Source organism: Egretta garzetta, unplaced genomic scaffold, assembly GCF_000687185.1.
Source record: "Egretta garzetta isolate BGI_Z169 unplaced genomic scaffold, ASM68718v1 scaffold375, whole genome shotgun sequence".
Lineage (NCBI taxonomy): Eukaryota > Metazoa > Chordata > Aves > Pelecaniformes > Ardeidae > Egretta > Egretta garzetta.
Window position 1 is genome coordinate 2,642,714 of NW_009259786.1, and position 23,649 is coordinate 2,666,362.

General features: G+C 40.4%; 1 protein-coding gene across 1 annotated transcript in view; it reads right to left on the bottom strand.

Annotated features, from left to right (window-relative positions):
- The window catches only part of CDC42SE2 (CDC42 small effector 2), an 85,961-nt gene that overhangs the window by 15,074 nt on the left and 47,238 nt on the right, over positions 1-23,649 (bottom strand). Inside the window, exon 3 of the mRNA XM_009639535.2 lies at positions 18,331-18,653. Within this exon, the coding sequence (XP_009637830.1) occupies positions 18,331-18,384 (54 nt within the window). The 5' untranslated portion in view covers positions 18,385-18,653. The remainder of the gene's footprint in view (positions 1-18,330; positions 18,654-23,649) is intronic.

The window sequence follows — 23,649 nt, forward strand, 5'->3', positions numbered from 1 at the left end:
GACCTTCTTTCACAAATAACCCTCAAAATGCAACCCTTTCTTAGAGAACTTCTGCTACCATTCATTCTAGCGTTAATTTCAGGCTAACCCAATGCGAAAAGCAAGCTCTTTTACTCTGCTAATTTACTCTCTGGGATCCCTGCCACTGTCAAGATAGGACTTTCATAACTTTTCCCTGAGGACAAGGTGATCTATTAAACTTTTCAGTGATATAACCCTGTTGAAATAGAGCTGTTTGCTAGCTTTGTATTCAAGAAATCAGCTGAAGCTTCAAGAGCAGCGCAGGCCAAAGATAAAACTAAGATAGAAATCTGAGGAAAGGATTTAATCAAAGACAGTTAACCATTTCATGGGGAATTTGGATGGTTACAGGAGAAACTGAAAGAGAGAAATCACCCTTCATTTTGTTTTCCTTCTTTGATCTCTCCTACTTTCTATGTCTGCTCTGAAATGAGCACCAGCAGCAAAGGAGGCCCTATGCTATGCCACTCAGCTGATCCTCCACATGCTAACACATGGGAAGAGCTAGGTACTTGCTCAGAATAGGAAGTATCAGATCACCTGGTAGAGGTGGCTTTCTGTCCTCCCACATACATGCTGTGCTGCTCCCAAAATAGCCTGATGTGCACAGGATGGCTGCCTATCTCTCAAGACAAGCTGTGGTTTGAGTGACGTGTCTGGGTTCCCAATACTGACCCATCAAAATTATCAAAAAAAGTTCTTAAAGAGTGTCTTTCATCAAACCCTACATAAAAGGGCTGCAGGGTCAAAGGTGATCCTTGTACTTGTTTTTGTGCATTGTGCCTCAGATGGATTTTTCCACACTTTCCTCCCTAATTAGGAACCTAGAGATTAATGTTAAAAACAACAAAAAGCGTATGCACATTAGCTGGGGTGCTAATACACTCCCATCTCTAGCAACTGGACCATTATGTAGCAAACTGGTACTGTAAAACCAATGGCTGGATGTATAGGACCATCATATAGCCAGTATGGTATTTCTGAAGAATAAAAGGCTGCATGTCTCCTAAACATTTCCTTGCAATACTGCGGTACTCTCTATTTTTTCCAGCTTTTAAAACCCATGAGCCAATTCCAACTGCCAATTCCAACATTGCAAATACTATACAAAAGTTGATAAAATTAAAGAGACACCATCCACAGTAATGTTAAAATTCCAGTCAGGCACTAGCATATGTTTGAAGTTTCAACATTTAATTTAATTTTTGAACCATAAAATGACACTGACTATATTGAACTGCAGGAAATTACACACTCTCTGAGGAAGCAAGGATGAAGAACTAGACCTTTAAGTTTCCAATGCCTTATGTCAAGAGGTCTACCACAGAGTAGAAACATAGAGAAGCACAACTAAGATACTATGCAAGAGAAATAAAAATGCTAGCCACTCACTCCAAACTACCATATTTCAGTGACAGGTTTCTTCTGAAGCAGTAACATGTGGTATCTAAGCCTGGTGTAATGCTGTTCTGACCAGCACTGTGATCTTCTTCAACTGTGAAACACCAAGCTGCTACCATTAGTAACACATTTTTCTCAGTCCCTTACACGGGCAGTTTCTAGCAGATTGCTTGAAGAGTCTTCATCAGAACAGAAGCAGAAGGAAACTAGCACAGGTTTTGATGCCAGCTCTTAAGCAACAGAGATAAGGAGCAGGCCTCCAACACACTCAGCTTTCATAAGTTTTCCAAAAATCCAGGATGATACCAGACTTCTAGCTGAAGGAGAGTTATGAAATTGAGACAAAGGGTTGAAAACAGTTAAGTTTTTAAATGATGTAAGCTGTTATAATTAGCATTTGATAAATTGATTATGAAATGTACACGGGATTCAGCCTTTGGGCAAAATCACCTGGCATTTGCTGACTGACTCAGGTAGCAAAAAAGCAAAGAGCAAATCTGATTGCTTTCTGAACTCCCGAGCAAAGGAAGTGGCAGTTCCTTTCATATTTAGAAAAAGACAAAAGTAAAGGGAAGTAAAAGAATCTAAAATGGCAGAGAATTTCACTTTATCATTTCTTTCAGCCTGATTTTAAGTACAACTTCACATCAAATTAATATATTTTGTAAATTAATACCTCAAACTGGATTGCATGTTGTTATGTCAAACAGCACCTTTGCTTTTAGCAAATTCAGCACCTTCTTGAATCTTTTGAAGTGTACGCTTTTTTATGTTTACACAATATTCCATTATATTATGATGGTGTTAGTCATCACATGACAAAACTGGCAATTGTAGCCTATGTTTTCTAAATAAACAGGAAAATTTGCCAGATGAGGTCAAATGACTCTGAAAGACAATAGGTCTTTTAAGAAATGTGTTTAGCTCACACATTAAAGGGAACTCGTTCTGTTTGAGATGCTTAAACCAACTTTTAAATCACATAGTAAATCAGAATACATTCCTTGGTATAGCTAGTAAGTACTGTCCTTTTCAAAATACACACTAGCAGGATTTTAAAATTACATTTACAACTTGTAACTTGGCTGTCACATTATACCACAAACTAACTTCTCTTTCCAGTAAGTTTATTACTTTTGGCAATTAATGCCTCTAACATAATTTAAAAACCAAACCAGTCATCTAAGATAATAATACTGGTTTTCTACTATAGCAACCATACTGCTTTAAAGTCTTTAGGCAGACTATGCAGTCTGATTGTAGAATAACAGGTAATTCACCAATGACAAGGACAGCAGGGCAGGATGAAAGGAACAAGTCAGCGATACTGGCTTGTGGTATCTCAGCAAAAATCAGAACTTAGCATTTAACATAAACTCTCTTCTTAGAGTTGCCAAGCTGTGTAACTTCCAACACGTTAGCTGTTGCTTGGAACAAGTGCTTATTTACCAGCTCACCCAGCTGGAAGCAAAGTTTATCACTGTACTTTTTGGAGTGAATCCAGAGCTGTGGCACAGGTAAGGGACAAAAACTCTGCTGCATGTGGTGCAGAAGGGGAGACTGAAAGAGTGGGTTTGTTCACCCTTAAGAAAAGAAGAGACATCTCCTTGTGGTCTTAATGGTCTTCCACTACCTAACAGGAGTATACAGAAGACAGACAGACTTGGAGGTGCACAGTGATAGATGAGACGCCACAACCTTTAGTTGCAACATAGAAAATATTGATTAAATTCAAGAAAAAAAATTGTTTCGTAGGTGGTCAAACACTGGACCAAGAACCTAGTGAATCCATATGTCCATCATTGGAGATGCCAAGAACACTACTGGACATGGCCCTGGGAAAGCCAGTCTTATTGGTTCTGCATTGACTACGTGCATTGTGGTAGATGGCATCCAGAGGTCTCTTGTCACCTAGATTATTTTCCAAGTCTCTAACTTCAGCTGGTGATGAAGAGGAAGAATGCAGAGCAGGCTGGAACTGACTTTGCTGTAACACAGATGCAGTACGTTCTGCCCCAGTGATCAAAATGGTAATGTTAAAAGATACAGATTAAACAAATGGTGTAAAGATACACCACAATACACACGTTCTTAAAATTTCTAATAGCTTCTTAAAAAAAAGCAAATCCCAAAGCCCTGGTAACAACACACTGCAAATCTTGCATCATGTGGAGCTCTCTCTCCTTTCACTTGTTGACCTTTTACAACAAGAACACAGGAAATGCTTGAAAGGTCATCTGGCATGACAAGAGCTGTAGTTCTCTAGAGGACGTGTGTCAGGATTACAACATGGAACCCCTCCTGCTCAGCCAAATGAATGTCATTCCTCCCCTTCCTCCTCCCCCCAGCTACAACACAAACAAAAGCTTTGGGTGTCCTTAAGTACATTGTGTATTGAAATTCTTTTGTTAAGAAACTATACTTCATGCTTGCAAATCCTGTACTAAGGCTTTCTAGAGCTAGCCAGCTAATATAAACAGGTTTGTTATGTCCCGCGTATGCAGGCATCTGCGCACATTTGCATCTATATGGAAACATGCACGTTGCATAAAATACATTACATACAAGTCTGCTGTACTCCTATGTACACTCTATATAATTTTCTAAATCAGAATGATGTGGATGTACCAAACTCCATTACAGAAAAGTACAAGAACAAAAAATAAACTGAAATACTACCTCCAAACAGGTAATAGCCACTGCCAGATACAGGATCCTCAGTCACACTCACCATACAAAATCAATCACTTAGTAAGTCTAACACTTTCTCCAGACCAGCTAGTTAAAAAATCTAAAACTCTCAAGATAATAGCTCTAAATGCACTGTCGTATGTCCTCGCAAGCAGCAGTTTGGTACTGCACATTGTGATTCACCTTTGACTGTGACAAAAAAACAGGGCACACGTCGTATTTTCAGAAACCTTCTGCATGCAACTTGTAGTAATTTCCTTACGGAACAAGAAGGATCTGCAGGAGTTATGGCACTGACACTTTCTTAGCAGAAGGATTCATTGGTGGAAGCAGGCAAAAGCAAAGCCACAATATCTAACAGTAAACTCCTCAAGAATCAATGAACATGGACACAGTGAATTCATCAGCTTTTAAATAACTGTGAATGTCATCTTAGAAGCTTGAAATGCAGAAGCTTCTTGCTTGTTAAATATTCACCTGTTTTTTTTAGTGGTGTGCTGTACTACTTACTTCTTGGTGAAGTTTTATCAAAATTAATTAGCTCTGAATGAAGGTACTTTCTCCTTTTTTGTACAAACCCTTTTTAAGGGAAATAATCCCATTAGTTTTGTGTGTGTCAGGTCCATGAGACACACTCCTGACTGCTGACCTTTCCAGCATCTTCCCATTGGCATTTCCTTGCTAAGTTTTTTGTCACCTGTGTGAACTCATCATTCTCTCTCGGTTTTCCTCACTGCTCCAAAGGCATCCTGACCAGTTACCTCATCAGCATAAGAGTGCTGCCACATGGCCTCATGTATCCCATTTTGCAGTGGGGAGAAGCATTCATAAACATGGAATCACAAATTTGCTTCAGTGGCCATCCCACTTCTTGCTCCTGTGAGGACTTCTTCAAAGCTTCCAGATTTGACTGTCAGCATTGGAAATCTGTTCATCTAGTTCATTTCAGGTAAGTCATTGGAACAAGTGCATCCCAAAACACGTTATGATGTAGTCTGTCTTGGCTTGTTCTTGAAACATCAAAGCAAAAAGGAGTTACAGCCTACACAAGGGAAGCAGGAACAGCCTCCCATATTCCTCCCATACTATGAAAAGTAGTCACACATTTGAAAGGTGATCCCACTAGTGGATGTGGAAATGATGGCATTATACACACAAAAGCCCCCAAACCAACAATCAACAAGCATCCCAGACAATTTAGCAACGATGGCCCAGTAGATATTTTAGGGATGCTTAGACACTGAGCCCACACATAGCATGGCTAGAAGCATCTCTGGAAGAGTACTCCACCCGCAACTCTTAAGCAATGTTCAAATCAACAGCTGCGGTCAGACTTAAAATAGCTTTCTGCTCAGCTTTTGACATACTCAGAATAGTAACTGACACAGAGCAGCCACACAAAAGACTATGCCCAAAATGCAGCAAGTATCCCCAAAAGATGGAAGGGAAGTTGTTCAGGAGCTAATTAACAAGCCCCAACAGAAGCATGCGGGCAAAGAAGAGCAACATTGTGTGCCATTGCAAATCCATAGGCCCAAAAGACAGACAATGAAGAAAAAAGGCCATTGTGAAGGAAAACTTCTAGTCAAGCACTGTATTCCTACCTATTTCAGTTCAACAAGGACCATAAAAAGGAAGTCCTCTCAAGGAGTGTTCTGCTTGCCCTGGCAAAACAAAGGAATCCTTGCTGCCTTGTCCAACCTCTGATCAAAAGGAAGACACCAGTTCCAATTTTGTGTAGTCTAGCAGAGGCATGGCACAATCTCACAGGTCTTGCAGGTGTAAGCAATCATTAACTATTTAAATTTCATCCATTCAGGAAGTGCTCCATATTCCTAATTTATTTGTCAAATTCTACTCCTCTAAATACAGCCTCGTTGAAGTATTCAGGAGCAGCAGCAATAGCTCCTTACTCTTCCACTAACTGCACTAAGAAGACAGACAAATTTTGTTGAGGACAAAGTCTCAGGTACCTTCATTATTCAGAATTTACTGCCAGACTCACAAGTAGGAGCAACAACATATCACACGATCGTTTTTAAAAGCAGTATTGGCTGCTCATAATGTTGTTCAGAAAAACCTTTCTACTTACCAGTCCATTTCTGTGGGAAACCTATCCTTCCTTGTCTTGCAGGTCTTCTGCACTAAGTTATCTATGATAAATTTATTACTGTGAGAGCAGAATTCCTATTATTGTGTCTCCTACTTGTGTGCTTTCTGACACCATTCCTTCAGTCTAGTACTGGCAATTCTGAAGTTGGATCCACTTTAGAAGGCCAAGAAATACAGTGGCTTTCTTAGTGTGTCAGATCCACTGGTCTTGCCAGAATAAGCCCGTATTTAGGAGCTTCTTAGGATAGGAATAGGAAAGCATGGTTCTTTAACAGTCAGCAAAACAGGGGAAGCTTTGGCATTGCAACACGGAGCACCATGGAGATCTCTCAGGCTCTCCAGGTTCTTGCATTACTGGCAACTGCAGGGCAACTGCTTCCCAGTTCCATAAGTGGAGTCAGCTTCTATCAAAACCAAGATATAGCCAACATCAGCTGTTGGCTACAGATTTACAGTTGCTGGCAGTTTAAAAAAAGTCAGAATGAAGAGGAGAAAAAGCAATAAACATACAGAACAAACCCAGGTTTTCTAAAGAGCTGCAGGCTGGGAATTTCTAAACTGGGTGCATAACAATAAGTGTAGATTATTTATAGTAAATATTTTTCCTTCTACTCTTCAGCAAATGGAAGCATATGATACCTAAAAAGACAGAACACAACTCCATCTCTCCAACAACTAGAGCTATGAACACAGAACTGAATAGTAATTGATGGGGGAAAATATCTATTGTTTCTAATTTAAAGAAAAAACCCAACAACTAAGCTAAAACACTACCACCACCACTCTATGTTTCATAGCCTTAGTGTCAGGTAGCCTTTATCAATAAATAGGTCTCCAGTGGACTCTGGCAGCTATGCCAATAAAACAAGTTGGTTTTGGACAGCTGGCTCACCAGTATGACAACTGCCAAATTCCAATCATATCAGATTATTTTAAGAGTTCCCTGTGCCACAGTGTCATCTAGCTACACCATCCAGAAACATGATTCCATGATCAAGGCACAGAATTTGCAAGAAGTTCATTTTCTTCCCAGATTTCCTGCATGGTTTCTATGCCTCAGTCTTGTTTCACCATTTCACTGAGTTTCCACGAAGTTCTGTGATGATCCATGGATGCGGGCATTAGAGTCTCCCACAGCAGACAGTCCTCCATGAACTGCTCCAATGTGAGTCCTTCCCAGGGGCTGCAGATCTTCATGCACTGCTCCAGCGTGGGTCCCTCCTTCCCACGGGGTGCAACCCCTCAGGAGCAGACTGCTCCAGCGTGGGTCCCCTGCGGGGTCACCAGCCCGGCCAGCAAACACAGCCGGCCCCACCAGGCGCTGCACCAGGGGCTGCGGGGGAATCTCTGCTCCGGCGCCTGGAGCCCCTCCTGCCCTCCTGCTGCTCTGGCCTGGGGGGCTGCAGGGCTGCTCCTCTCACTCCTCTCTTTGGCTGCTGTTCTCCAGCAGGGTTTTTTTCCTTCTTAAATATGTTATCCCAGAGGTGCTACCACCGTCGCTGATGGGCTCAGCCTTGGCCAGCAGCAGGTCCACCTCAGAGCTGGCTGGCATTGGCTCTGTCAGACACAAGGAAAGCTTCTGGCAGCGTCTCAGAGAAGCCACCCCTTGTAGCACCTGCCCCATCCCCCAAAAATCTTGCCATGCGAACCCAATACAAAAGTAGACATAGATCATAGATATAAGCTCTTCTGTTCACTCTGACTAAACAGAAATTAATATTTACACGAGTGTCAAGTTCAGAGAGAGAGACAGAAAGATATTGCAGAATGTCATTTTGGTGATGGGCACTATGATCTCTTCAAAAACGGAAAAGCTGTTTACAATGAACATCAAGTAAGTAGTTAAGTCTAAAAAAAAATACATATGTAATCTATAATTAACTACTATCTGTTTCAAAAGTTAGCTAAAATAAATTTTTGCCTTAACATTTAAGCTGTGCTGCCTTCAAAAAAAATCATGATGCTTATATACATGCTCCATGAAAACCTACCACTAAACATCCAAGAGTTTTGTATTTTTTATTGTTTGGTAGTGCCTTTTCTCAGAGGATCTCAGCACAATTAGCAGGATCCCAGGCAAGCATTCAGAAAAATGCTCTGGCAGCTGGTTTTTGCTGTAATTCAGGAGATCATTTCATACACACACACACACACACAAAAAGAAATTGCAAAACACCAGAATCCAACCCACCATCCAAAACATACTTCACAAGTCAGAGAAACTAGGAACTACAGTTTGTATTCCTTTGCTATGTAGAAAAACATTAAGCGGTGCAGCCTGCAGAAAACCCCATAACCTCCAGTTCTTTAACCACTAAATCAGCTAACACACATCTGTCTTCACACATCAGTCAGTTTCTTGCCAGATTTTAATCTAGGTGTGTATGTATTAAAATGTGTAAATTTCCTCTTGATTATCTTCTCTGTGTAGGAACTTTCCTCTCCTTTTATAACGGAAATGTTGGCATTTTATTTCTAAATTAAAAAGAGCAGCTGAAACTCACTGACCTGAGATATGTGCATATGTTTTCTTTCTTTAGGGGCAGGGCCATACAAAGAGTCTGTGATTACATCCTTTCTAGTCTTCCAGCAGTCAGGTTAATCCACATGGCTTTCACCATGGCCACTTTAATCACCTCTTCTCCCTCATACTCACTACTGGTAGCAGCCTAGCACTGGCTGCATACTGTTCTACAAATTTGCACCATCTTCATGGTTAGCTTACAGGAAAGAGAATATCCACATAGCATGATATGCTTAGAAATCTTTGACAGGTTTTTAAAAGCAATAATTAGGTAGCCCCAGTTGTCCTCTCTCACATATAAGTCCTGTATCTTTATTCTCTGAAGTGTACACACATTGCACTTATTTTCTTTCATCCCCCAAATCTTCCTTTCTTTGCATGACAAACTGAAGAGTCATTTCATTTTCAAAGCTGAATTCTGATGTTAAAAAACACCCCACATTTGATATTTTTCCACGGAGAATAAAAGGCCCTGTAGGCTCTTTTGCCTGCTATTCTGTAGATGCACGCCTATTCTTGTGTTGGCCTTGCTTCTTCTCTTTACAAGTTCAGCAATGTCAAGCTGCTACCACAAACACACGTACATTACATGCAAGCACACACACGTATGTGTGTGTGGGTTTGCGTGACCTAGCAGATTAGTTTCAAATATGTGCCCAGCAGGATTTACTGCTTCATTTTAACAGTAATCTACTATTTAACCATCATCCCAGAGACTAGCAATTAAGTGTTTTTTAAGTAACTGGAGTCTGTCAAGCTGTATTTTAAGTAGTATTTGCTCCAAACAGAGTTAAATAGCATGTTGTCCTATATTAATTTTACTCAAGTCTTTCAAGAAATCTACCTGAAGTGGATTTGGCTTGGAAGCCCCCTACGTTTAGAGGAACTTCATGAGTCATAAAGAGTAATTTCCTTTTATAACTAATACACTCCCTCGACACACAACTTCAGTTCCCAGTTGAACATAGACAAGTGTGCTTTCTTGAGATAATTTATTTCCTGATAGCATCAGTTTTTCAGTTCACCCCAAAAGGCAAGTTTTATGCAAATACACATAATGAGGTAAAGATTAATGACAGTTTATGCAGCTGTCTTTTGAAAACCCTGATGTGACATCACCTCTAGAATTCTATCATTCTGGTGCAATCCCCATTTAACATCTACATGCCGCCCGATGCAATTTTCCTGTTCATTCCTCATCTAAGATCAGACTCTGAAGCCCCCAATGGACTGTCCTACAGCTCCCCATGTAGCCTGCTGACATCTTCCAGCTGTAAAACAGAGACAGCAATGCTGACCTCTCAAATGATTCAGGCCTGGGCTGCAAGAAAACTGAACTCAAAATCAGTGGCATAACTCAGGTGTTTCAGCGAAGGCAAGACTTTGACCTGTGCTTAAAGCAGTCTGAGGGCAGAATAAGAGACTGCCACAAATTTCCAGTGTTCACCTGCGCTCAGCTGTCGCCACAGTCACTGCCCATCAGAAAAGTTTCTGGTTTTTAAGTAAGTAGAAAAATTTAAAACATCAAAATTCCTTTTAACAAGTGAAACTACAAGGCTCTGTGCTGCACCACATCTGCTCCGAGAGATGGATGTAAAACAGAGGGAAGGCAGCCTCTGATAAGCAAGAGCGTTTGCTGCTGTGCACCATGATGAGAAGAGCCCTGTGCCCCTGCTCCAGAGATGGGAGCTCCAGCTGGCCAACACCACCGTGCTAGAGCAGTAGAGCATGAAGTGCCATGCAACGCCAGCAAAGTGCTGGTCTGGGCAAACTTAGAAGAGAAAGATTTAGTCCCAATTTATTTCTCAGTTTCCGGAGATAATGCAGCCACATATCCTTGAAACCGTCTTGTGCAGGTTAGAAACACCTAACCCGTAACGCAGACCTGCCACAGATAAGGCAAAATTAAAATACGCTAGTTTGAAAGCATCCCAGTATGAAAATATATGAACTATGAACTAGGTAGTCCTTTATGAGAAACCATCAAGCAAAACACAAAGGGTAGTTGCATTCACACTGAAAAACCATCATACCACAAGCAAGAGAAAAAAACAATTATGAAGACCCTGTGCCTGCTGAAGACAGCGTATTATAACCCCACAATATTCTCTGAGACTGAATGAGCTGAATTCACAATTTCAAGATGGGAGATAAGGTAGCTTAAAACTATTTAAAATTCCATGTGAGCCTCTCCCTTTTGTTATCAGGTCACTCTCAGAGCATGACATCTCAACAAATCACTCAGCAACACACATTTGTTTGAGGGAGAAAACACAAAGAGAGATGGCATCTTTCCTCAGCTACAGTAAACTACAGCTCTCTTGAGGGTACACCAAAGTAGCTAAAAAAACCCTGTAAAATTATTTGAAAAGCAGAAGCAAACCCGAGGGGTTCAGAGAGGCATTACTTCCTTGAATCAGCATCAGCGTGCGGTTCAGAGCTTCAGTTTTTCTGCCCAACCTCCACTCCTCTATTTTTCTCACTCCGTGGCGGGGTATTAACCCAGAATTTCAGAAGTCAGCTTTTGAGAGTGATCAGTTAAGCCACTCTGAAGATGAAAATGAGAAAATCATTGCAAGTGATGATGTATTAAAGCCTATGGCTTAATGGGTACCTTATAATTTCAGGATCTCCGAGAATACATGAAGAACAGCTATAATATAATTCAATGGGAACTTTGACATCATGCATGTCTCATGCATAAGTAAGAGTCATGACAGGAACTGCAGAACCAAGAGTTTGAGGAACAGTCTGAAAAAGGAAAACTTTAATCATTGTGAAATGTTAACATTGGGAATTAAAAATGTAAGTGCAGGCAGAGATCCTTAGTGTAGCCATTAAAAATGCTTATTTTGTGACTTGCATATTGGTCTTAAGAATTATCTTCAACGGAGTATCTTGGCCCCATTACAGAAAAGTTACAATAAAAATACAGTAAGCTAGCAGCAGAGCAAGCTTCTACTCTCAATAGTCCCTTTTACATCAAAACCAGTTCAAGGTAAAAGGCTGAACACTTAGCTTCAGGGCAACGACTGAGTTCTCTATGCACTAACACAAAGCATAATTCCATACGGAGTTGGTGAAGGTGCACATCTCTCAGACTATGTCCAAGTTACTTCTGCTTTTAGCTGCTGGCAAGTAGAAATGCCCCTAAACCTATGTGCTTGCCCATCTCCCCTGTTCTGACATGAAAAGCAATGACACGAAAAAAAAAAAGCATTAAAATTAAGGCACACCAAAAATATCAGGGCTTTGTAGCTTCAACTTCCATTATAAAAAAAATTACAAAAACTGTATTGGTTTATTTCAGAAATGCTTCAGCACAGTCTCCAAGGGTGGCTGCAAAATTATCAACTTTTTCCAGGCAGCATGAACTATTTCTCGCGGCAGCCCCTTTTGTTGGTGACTTATACTGGGTTTTGCTCTTGAAGATGTCTTCTCACTGAAAAACGTGGAGATTTAGAAGAAACGAGAGATTCAAGGGCTCTAACACTGGTGTCCAGATGAACAAAGTCCTCCCCATGCTTAAGCAGAAAGCCTGACCTCTGTAGAGCCTGTAGATATTAAAAGCATATTACATCCTTCTCCAAATATGTTGATGATGGCAAAACACATTCTCATCAACAGAAAGCAGGCATAATTCTTGTTTCCACTCTCCCAAAGCGCTATTTTCCATCCCATCAACTAGTATCATATTAAATAAATAGTGTTGATACAGCTCACTAAGAGCTCCTAAAAATTTCACAGCCATAATAAAGGATCACAAAATATTCAGTTAATTTTCATTCAGGTATGTATATATAAACACAAAATACTGCCTTTTTTGTTTTCTTTGTAAACATTTTAATAATTGAACATCACAACAGACATTTTAAGGCACATGAGGGCTAATTTAAAGGTAAAATAAAAATCTAAAGCAGCTCTATCAGGCTGAAAGCAGCACAAACAGACCAGGTTTGAGGAATAAAAGCCAAGCATTTCGCTGCTTATTTAACTCTGCCCCCTTTGATAAGGTGTTCCCTTAGGGTACTTCTACAACAGCACCGAACAGGAAAAGGAAGGAATTTGAAACATCTGAACTGGCAGCTCAATATGAAACTCAGTACAGCAACTCTGAAATCTGAGGGCTCTCTTCTAGAGTTGTCACCTTTTACATTTGAGTCTTTCATGGTCTTACTGAATGTGGTAGGCTGATCAAATTTAATGAGTAAGAGAGCCTGAGTTTTAGTCATTTCGAGCCAGAAGCTGCACTTGTGCAGCACTGCCGTACTGAATGGGGAGCCTGGCTCACTACTTCAGGAGCAAAAACCTGATTTACTGTGCATACCTACTGAGGGTGATTTATTCTGCTTTTGTTATGCATACTGAATGCTTCATTACCTTTACTGTGTTCATGTTTTTTTAAGAGTTGCAGTGGTAGATGTATCCCCTTAGCTATACCTATGACTCCCTCTCTAGGAAAAAAGCTAGAGCTGACAATATCCATCAGTGGTGAATTTCCTTAAGTAACCAGAGTCAAGATCACTTATGTCTTCCACAGCATTCAGCATTCAATTCAGTTGATAAATATAGCAGTACATGCAAACATTTTTCTGCCTGTCTTTTAAGATGGGCCTCCCCACTCTACAGATCTGTCAGTCCTCTTTCATACATCAAAAAAGACACGAAGGAAAAACCTTCTAAACCACTTTAAACACTGATGGCATAGGATGCAGCGAAACTATAATAGCCCTTTGACAAAATGGAAATCATCTAAATGAGAGACAAGCAACAAAACAGAAACTAATTAACTAGAGAAGATGAAGCTTGGAGCAAGGAGGAGGAGAGCACAGTTTATTCTTTTACAGCAGAGCAGTAATTTTACTGCGAAGTCAAAGAAAACTGAAGAGCTCAGCTGTACTGGGCGGCAGTCCAAACCAGGTGGGAGCGCACCAGATCATGACCAAAGGCTTCTCAAACCAAAAATTAACTTTGCAAGTTAAAAATGGACAGAACACAAAAAAAAAAATAAGTGGAGGAAAAGAACAGATTCCTGGTGTAGGCGACAAGCTCAGCCTAAGAAAGAAACCACAGACATGTTCCCTGAAAACCTGTGAGATAAAAGGCTCTCTAAACTTCTGTTACCAAGCAATGCATCTGGTAGCTGGGAATTGGCAGAGTTTACTGAAACGTGGCAGTGGATGGGATGACAGTGCATAGGAAGCATGGGAAGAAAGACTCATCTTGTCCCTGGAAGGCGCAAGATCAGCTTACAGAACCTATAAAGGGTATCAGTAGGAGGTGTAAGAAACCTGGTGCAATCACAGAAAGTGCTACTCCTCTCAAAATAAAAAAAGGTTTGGGTCAGATCATAAGAGACTGAATTCAGACTATTTAAACAACCAAGAAAACCTGAACATAGTTCTTAAGAGATTAACATCACCTGCTTGGTATCATGAAAACAAATGTGAAAGCAACTACTTGTCTAAAATAATAATTGCGGTAAAATAGATTATCAATACAAATCGGACAAGAAGAAACTAGAAGCTGAAAGGATAACACCTTCCCTTGGCTGTTCTTTGCATTCTACTGTGGTAAAGACCTCAGGCTACTAAAAAGCAAGACCTAAGCCACCATCAGGAACATGCTTCCTTCAACTGTATCACTATTTAGTTTTGGTTTTTAGTATACTCTGTTTCTTCAGTTACCGCCCTATTTCAGAGAAGCATAGAGACCCATGTTCAAACATGTCCCTTCCATGATCTTATTGCGAGTCCTGCAGTCTTGGAAACATCAAGCAAAATATTTAGCAACCAAAGTAACATTAGGAGAGAGTAGAATATCACTTTCCAAGACGCCTGTATTTTATTTCACAGCAACACAGTGCACCCATTTAGCATTGGCAAAAGACAAAAAGCTGTGCCATGACACATTTCAATAAAAGATGATGGTCATACTTGAATATGGTCTTTTAATTAAGGAACCTCTTAAAGGTACTCATATATGATGGCAGCATTGTTACTGTTCTGCTCTGGCGTATGCTATTAGGGAAGCGACGGCAATGAAATTAAGTAAGTAATGTGTTATTGCCATAAAGTTTGCAAGTCTTACCTAAAAAGACATGGTTCAAAGCCATGAAAAAGTGCTGGAAAGCACCAATATGCAAGTCTGGAAGGCACACAGAGCACTGGCAATAACCTAGAAAATGCCTTTGTGTGCAGTCTGAGTCTTCCATAGTCTTCTGTAAAATTGACTGAAAGGACTCAGTTGCATGTACGCATTTTTCATGTTAACTGCACTATAGCTGCAAAGAATAGAGATGCTGAAGATTACTGATACAATATGCTACAATTTTGCCAGAAGCAAGCAACAGAGACAGTTCCTGCATCCTGGATTTCAAGAGGAGGAAAACTCCTTAGATCGATGGAAGCTATAAATATCACAGAAACATGCAACTACTAAAAGTGCCAGGTTTTTTTTTCTCCAGTGAAGAGGCTTAAAATTTATGTCACTACCCATGACATTAAAGGTGTCCCAGACAGCAGCACCTTACAAAGATAGTAAGAACAATACCCCCCACCCCATTTCAGAGAATGTAAGTTTAAAAACAAAAGGAGTATTTTAAGTATTGATCAGAAAAAGTAGCAAATTAAGTAACTTCCTGCTTTCAAGGTCTTTATTCAGAGAGGCTGGTGGTTGTTAGTTTTGCTCGAAGACTGCCCTAGTCCTTCCACAGAAGAAGCATGCTGAACATGTAATGGCTGAACATGAAAGTGATGGCTGGGCCACTGTTAGTCAGTTAACTATGAATGACCATGAGGAAGCTATGCTTCCCAGCTGTGCGTGGGAAGATAAAGGAACAGATCCTCCTAGAAGCTATGCTAAAGCACATGGAGGCCAGGGAGATAGTTCGAGATAGCCAGCATGGCTTCACCAAGGGCAAGTCCTGCCTGACAAACCTAGTGACCTTCTACGATGGTGTGACAACAGTGGACAAAGGAAAACCAATGGACGTCATCTATCTGGACTTCTGCAAAGCCTTTGACACAGTCCCCCACAACATCCTGCTCTCTAAATTGGAGAGCTATGGATTTGATGGGCGGACTGTTTGGTGGATAAGGAACTGGCTGGATGGTCGCATCCAGAGGGTCAATGGCTCCATATCCAGATGGAGACCGGTGATGAGTGCAGTACTGCATCCAGCTCCAGAGCCCTCAGCACAAGAAGGACATGGAACTGTTGGAGCGGGTCCAGAGGAGGGCTACAAAAATGATCCGAGGGCTGGAGCACCTCTCCTATGAGGACAGGCTGAGGGAGTTGGCCTTGTTCAGCCTGGAGAAAAGAAGACCGCGGGGAGACCTGACTGCGGCCTTACAGTACCTAAAGAGGGCCTATAGGAAAGATGGGAAAAATCTTTTTAGTAGGGCCAGCTGTGACAGGACAAGGGGTAATGGTTTTAAACTAAACCAGGGTAGGTTTAGACTGGATATAAGAAAGAAATTCTTTACAATGAGGGTGGTGAAACACTGGAACAGGTTGCCCAGAGAGGTAGTGGAGGCCCCATCCCTGGAAACATTCAAGGCCAGGTTGGATGGGCCTCTGAGCAACCTGATCTAGTTAGCAGTGTCCCTGCTCACTGCAGGGGGGGTTGGACTAGATGACCTCTAGGGGTCCCAGGGACAAACTGCTTCCTTACCACTTGCCTGGTTTATCAGTTTGCTCACACAGACAGTACATGCTACATGTCAGAGAGGAAGAAAATTCCTGTACTTACTCAGATGTATATGTATCTGATTAAATACTCCGCTTATTGCAGTAGTGCATAGCAGAACAACAGCTATGCAACACAACACAGCAAAATGAGCTGAGTAACTGCAGGGGAAGGACAAGTGCCTATTATCAGGCACGCCACGGAGTGCCCACAACTCTTTCCTCAGATGTGTCCTGAAGAATTTTGGCTCTTCATAACGAGCAAGGCTCCCACAACATTTGAAAGGCAGATTTCAGGAACTAGGTCAATGCTCAGCAATGTGCTATTTGTATCTTGGACATAAGGATGGTTTTAATTTTCTAAGCAAACGCACGCCACCAGATCAGCAGAAACATACAAAAATGGGTTGTTTCCCTTTTCTCCACTTTTGAAGTACATTCTCCACCCTTTCGATGAGTCATGACCCACAGATCACTACATGCTGTATTAACATCTCATGTATTTCTTGGGCATTGACTTAACTGTATTATAAAGCTTGAGTCAAGATTTTATAAGGACTGAGCTTCAGGATTCTTGTAAACAAACAGAATATGCCGTCTTGTATCTCAAGGATTTTTAACAGTCATACCTTATTTTTAATTGAAATGCATGTTCCAAAAACTAGGCAAATAACTTTGACTATATATGGGTGCAGCTAGCATTTTAAAGGACTGTGTAGTATTCAAGCAAGAGGAGAGGACTGCAGCTTTCAATGTCAGTTCATCTCCCACAGCTGTACTTGACTAAGATTGAGATAAATTTGCATTCATTTGTTAGAAACACTAATGGTCACACTTCGATATTTGCATTGCCACCCTAGGATCAGTCTGGCAATCAGGTTTTGAGCAATGACAACGCCTAACATTACATTTTTTTTATTTTTTTTTTTTTAATCTTTTGGCTTCCCTAAAGCCAAATATTATCATCTGAGCATATTAATGTAAGTTTGCTCTATTCACTCTGTCTTGGTCACTGTAATTGCACCATATCCTGTAGTGGTAACTGGGCTCTTTTCCGTGTATTTGCAAGATGCCTGACCTTTCTATACATTCATTTCGCTTGATCTGGATGCCATAACATACAATGATTTTTCTCCCAGTGCTAACCATATTCCTGGTTAATTCCACCTTCATGCAGGCACACTTTCTCCCAACAGCACTGGACTCAGGAACACGCTCTAAATCTAGTCAGACTATATGAAACCCAAGAATATTTCTGTACTTTGTCTCCTTTACATATGTTTTGAAATGTTCTTTTATCCAGCTGTTTGCTATGTACTTTTTCACATAATAGACATTCCAAATTCTATTTAAAAAAAAGTATTTATGGTATGAGTGTGTCCCTTTACACTCCTAAGGTTTCATCTAAAAATTAACAAAACAATTAAGGCTGAAATCCTTAATTAAATTAAGGTGAAGAAGACTGGATTTCACTCTGGGCTTCTAACAGAATAATTTCCTTCCTTTACCATTGTCCAGCCACACCTGAAGCCAGGCCTTAAGCCATTCAGAAGTCAGGACAGTTACAGGTCTCCACTCAAAAATTACTTATTTTAGAATTAATGTTTAGGTCCTCCTCAGCCTTCCCTTCTCCTCCTCTTCAATTAAAACAAATAAAGGTTCATTACAAAGGCTTTGGATAGATCTGAGCTTAAGGACAGGAAAATATCTGTGTGACAACAGCCTAAACCAGACATTTTTTTGTCCCCACTAAGCCAGGATCTTAATTAATTGCTTAGTTCTCACTGAACTCGGCCAAACAGCACTAATTTAAAAAGCCGTAAGAAAACCAGGAAATGTGAACGATGTAGTTAATTATACAAAAACAAAGCTGTGCTAATATTCATACTTACAGGCTGAGGCTGTTCTGCAATACAGCAGTTGAAACACAACCAAAACTCACTCATTGTTTACAGTCTGAGGTGGGAACACAGATGAAAAGCAGGACTCAACCTCCGTAAATCTGTCTTCAGGTAGCAAGTTCTTTAAATAGCTTTGTTTATAACAGTTCCAATATGAAAATCTTTTCTCTCTTGAGCTCTTCTCCAAAGACAAGTTAGTTCCAGGACAAACAACTTGAAGGCAAAAAGTTATTTTAGAGTCTTCTTTCAGAAGGTTGGTCCCAGCACCACAGAAATGTTACGTATGCTTCTTTGGTCCCTAGTGTTGTATGAACCTGAAAACAGAAGTACATGACATCAAAAAGAAAGACTATACAGAATCTCATGCTCCCAGACAGCCACCCACACCAGCAACTTCTTGGTAATATCTTAAACCACACACTGAAGAGACACCAGCAAACAAGTCACATGCTTATTTTTACAGTGACTACCAAAAATGGCACATACCAGAAATTTGTATGAGGCTTTCACTACCCTTATGGTTACATGAGGTTATACCAAGGGATATATTGGTGTCCAATCTTATCACAGCCATATCTGATCTAACTTTCAAATGTCATTTTAGAAAGCGACAATTGCCCATACACCCCTTTAAACTTCTTACGGAATCATGCCTATCGACACTTCATGTTTCTCAATGGAAAAGTTACCCAGTACACTCACAAGGCAAAGTTTAAACAGTATTTAACCCCAACCCCGTCACACAGCTGTCAATCAAAGGTGTGCTTTTCTACGTGTTGAGGAAACAAATCAGCAGATTTTCTGTTTATGGGAAATTTGCAAAATGGCTGGACTTGGTCAACTCAAGGTATTTTTCTTCCATTCTCTCTACCCTCCTGCTTCATGTACATTTGGCTTCAAAATAGGGCATTACTTGTAGAGTTCAAAACTGTTTCCTTAAACCTCTAAAATTCCTCACGTGGAACAACTGAGGCTCCAGGTTCCAATCGCTTCTTTGCTAAAACAATGTTTATTGGTTAATCTCCAACCTGGTTTGTTTAAGTAAGAGTGCAATAAAAATTCCTGTGAGATTTCACCCTGGTTATTTGTCTTGACATCTATCATAAACTTTACTTGCAGAGAAAGTGAGATGAGTATCTAGAAGTTTTTACATGCATATTCCTTAGTAATTTGATATACAACTGCATCCTCATTCACAGAAATGTGTGTGTAACTACGCATCATTATTTGTATGCAATTCCTCACAGTATGAATTGGTTTGGAGACTCCATGGGATACATAAACTACATATATATGTACATACATGCACATTCTGTGGCAAAGCCAACTCCTTCACCAGTTCTCTACACGTCAAGCACATCCGCAACAAGGTCCCTCATCTACTGTATGCACGCCAAGTTACTGTACTCTGCAGCCACTATGACTCAGGTACTCTCCAGGACTGTTGGCTATAATGTGCACATACAGAAATACAGTAGCACCATTCCCATACTAAGTCCAAAGCCTCCGGGAAGCTTTCCCACTTCTTACCTTTTAAGAGACTAACAGAGGCTCTTCAGGAAATAAATGCAGGCTGCAATAACACCATCTATATAGCGAAACCCCCGCAAAAGTACTGTTCTCTCATAGCTTTGAAAAAGCCACTGGTAGTGTTTAAATTTATATTCCTGTTCATGGCATTTTTTGCCTAAAGATCAGAGTAGGAAGGGCGGAAAAATGCTTTGCTAGCTTTTCCTATCACTAATACCACATAGAGCAAAGCAATTCCATTAGCCAGAACACCTTCAGAGTAAGAAAAAAAAACAAAACAAAAAAATCCTTCTACACAACCTTTCTTTTGTCAGACACTTCAAAAAAAGTCTTAGTACAGTGCTAATATGACATTTTCACTACCTAAAAGAAGACCTTTTTCTACCTCAAAGATGAGCATCTAAATCCCATCTATGTGTCAAGAAGCTGCAATAAAAAATGGGAATTATCAACCAGCAGTGTGAAATCCAAGAATGAAAATAACTTTAAGAATCTCTAAGGAAGTTCTGACTTCATAATTAGGTAGCTTCACATAATTTTCTCAATTCTTCTGGTTACTGAAAGCTTCATCAACTTAAAATAGCAAGAGCTGGACTAATGTAGAAAAGCTTGATAAGAAAACACTGTTCTCGGCAGTCTCAGAATTTGCATGCTACGCAATTCTTTTCTAAACTTGATTCAATATGTAACAAAATTGGAACTAAAACATGGTTAACTCCTGTTAAGCATGTAACAATTGGCAATTTTAGCCCAGTAACCATACAGCTTATCTCTCCTTAAAACTTGGGGGGCTTGCTTCTGAGAAGATAGGCTCCAAGTTGTTCCGAAATGCAGCAATGCTCCCCCAATACTAGCTGCTCAGATCATGAGAAACTGAGAAAGCAAGTACGCAAAGTTAGAGAGCATTCTGAAGTCTAATACACTGTAACCTGCCAGAGCTAATAAACGAATACACTGCAGTGGGCTTCTCTTGCTGTGCAAGTGACCCAATATTCTGATTTGCAGCTCCTGAAATTCTGAGGCTCATATTACTGCTTCCTCACAATCTCTTTTTGACAAAGCCCAGATTTAACATATCTAATTCTTGTTCTCATACAGGGTTAACTTCCATCCTGCTGTTACACCCGTGTACAGAAGTTGTATGTAGAAAGGGCAGGGAAATTCCTCTTGTGCTCACCAATAGCTGGCACGCTCCTCCAGATCACTGCCGCATTACGTGCCATGTTGAGCTGGAGCCCTGGGAACAAACCCCAAAGGGCCTGTGCACGGTCCTGTGAGACTGCGAGGTTCTCCCTGGTTACAAAATACTCAAGGGTGCATAAGACTTTCCCCACCCAGCCACTTGTAGCATGCAGGACTTGTGCCCTCCAGGACAGAGTTCTCCTTGAAACTGACTTCCTCCCCCTTAAATCAAAAGCTGCTGAATGACAAAGCCAAGTTAGAGATCATGGATAACAGTCTCTGATAACACATTTGTTCTTAAAAATGTATTTTACCTTCTATAGCCTGTATAGTGCCACATTTGCCTTTAATTTCACAGTTCTCCAATCAGTGCCAAGCAGTTTTTCAATCTGTGGTCTTTTATTTAAAAAACAAAACCAAAAAACAGTGTTGGGAGAACATACCTGTAAGTCTGGAGAAAACTGACAGTAACTGCATCTCTTAAAAGGCAAACAAAAGCTTAGCAGTATTTGTTAGAGCACTGGGATTTTATACGCCCCCATTCAGCTAAACAAATGATTTTTACAGTGGCCAAGTTAATATAAAAGATCAGGTATAAATCTGCTGCACCAAAATGGAAAGAAAAAGCAATTAAACTGGAGGCAAAAAGGTGTATTGGCACTGCAATGTCAACAGCAACACTCTATGACTCCCTTTACACTGCTAGTTGCTTGTTTAAAGAACAAGTTGAAACAGGAAAATTCTGCTGTTCTTTTTCAAATTATTGGTTAGAAAGGAAGAATGAGAAAAGCACCATACTGACCTACAGTCAGGTAATTATGTAGTATCAGCTGACTAGCCATCTCATGAGAAAGTGTTCCTGCAAAGCCTGGACTGCACCCCAAACCTAGCTGCAATTAATGAGATCCCAAAACATGGGCAATGCTTCACAGGTAGTTCTCTGCTTTGTCGTAGAACCAAGCTTTCAATGTGGTGCTGTTTGCAAGTGTTGCTGCATTTGTCTGCATAGACTTGACAGATGAAGAGGACAACAGAGGCTGAAGAACACAGTTCAAGACAACAGCTCCGTCACTCTCTGGTTTTGCTCTTTACACAGTTTACGGTGCTCAAAGTGGCAGAACACCATACAGCTCACGTCAAAAAGACAAGGTGCTTATTCTGTCTGAACCAGAAAGTTAATCAGAGTGATGAATGGTGAAACACCTATTTGCTTTCTCCCACTTAAACTTTCTGAACTTTGAATGCAACTTATTTTAGACTGTACGATTCACATTGCAAGAACACACAGGAGTATCATGCTGAACAGGTCTGTTACATTTTAAGGCTTTTATACCGTATGTACAACTTAAAATTATAAATGGGATGAACTTAAAAGTACTATGAAGAAATGAACGTATTAGGAAGGACACATTATTTAAATTTTAAAGTGAAAACCGATAAGATCATTTTCATTACTCTGAAGTTTATTCCACAGTAGCTGGTCTAAAGCAAAACCCAAAACTACTGCTTATTGTTAAATACCAGTCGTAAAAGGCAGTAAGTTCAAACACTGCATTAATGGATAGTGGGGGTGGAACACATTCCTTTAGAATCTCAGCAATTTTTCTTATTAAAGCAGTATTAACTTTTCTGTAGGAAATAAAACAGAGCAGGAAGGAGGAAGGGTAAAAAAAGAAATCAATCTCCCCTCCAAGCTCTTCACATTCACTGGCAAAACGCAGGTTAGAGAACATTTACCTTAGCTGATCCAAACAGGAATATGCTGCATACCGTGGAGGGTCAGTTAGAATAAAGCAACTTGTTGATTATAAAGCTTAAGAACAGCCCACTGTTTTAAAAAAACACCTATAAAGTTCCTTTTAAGGGTGAACCCCCTATATGCTTTGACTGCATACTGTTCACTATGGCTTCAAACAGGAAGTGCGGTAACAAAGCTTTTTGATACTTGAAACAACTCAAACCACAGGAAGACAAAGAAAATGACTGCAGGTGTTAACATCTGAATTTAACCAGATTTGCTCCAAAGCTTAGACTACTATTTGGGGGGTGGGAGGGAAGTGCAGCATGCACAATGTCAAAGTCATGGACTAAGTATGACATGATGTACCACAACATGGACATGTATGCATAACGTCACAACCAGGACTACTACTAGTTTTTTAGTCTCAAGTACTTTCTTATAAATACATTTATAACTATTCACAAAACCACCTTCTGTTTGCCTTAAAGGCTCTGAACAGTTGTCATTTGTTTCAATTCTGCAAGCTGTAAGTAGAAAATTATAATTTCAGAGTGTATTTTTAAAGACTTCTTTCACATTTTCAACTTAAAATCTCTATTGTAGCCATACTATTTCCTCATGCTGCTTAGCAGATAAGAGTCAAGTGGCAGCAAGAAGCCCGGGGTGGGGCAGGGATTAAGGTGTGTCCAAACCAAGGGAGAGGTTGTGCTGGTTGCTTCCATACACCTATAGCTGTAGCAACTGGAGGATGCTCTCCAGCTCTCAAGGAATTGAGAAGTGTTTACTCCCTTACCCGCCTCATTTTTTGAAATAAAACAATCTGTACAAGAAGCAACAGAGGTTTTAAACAAACACTA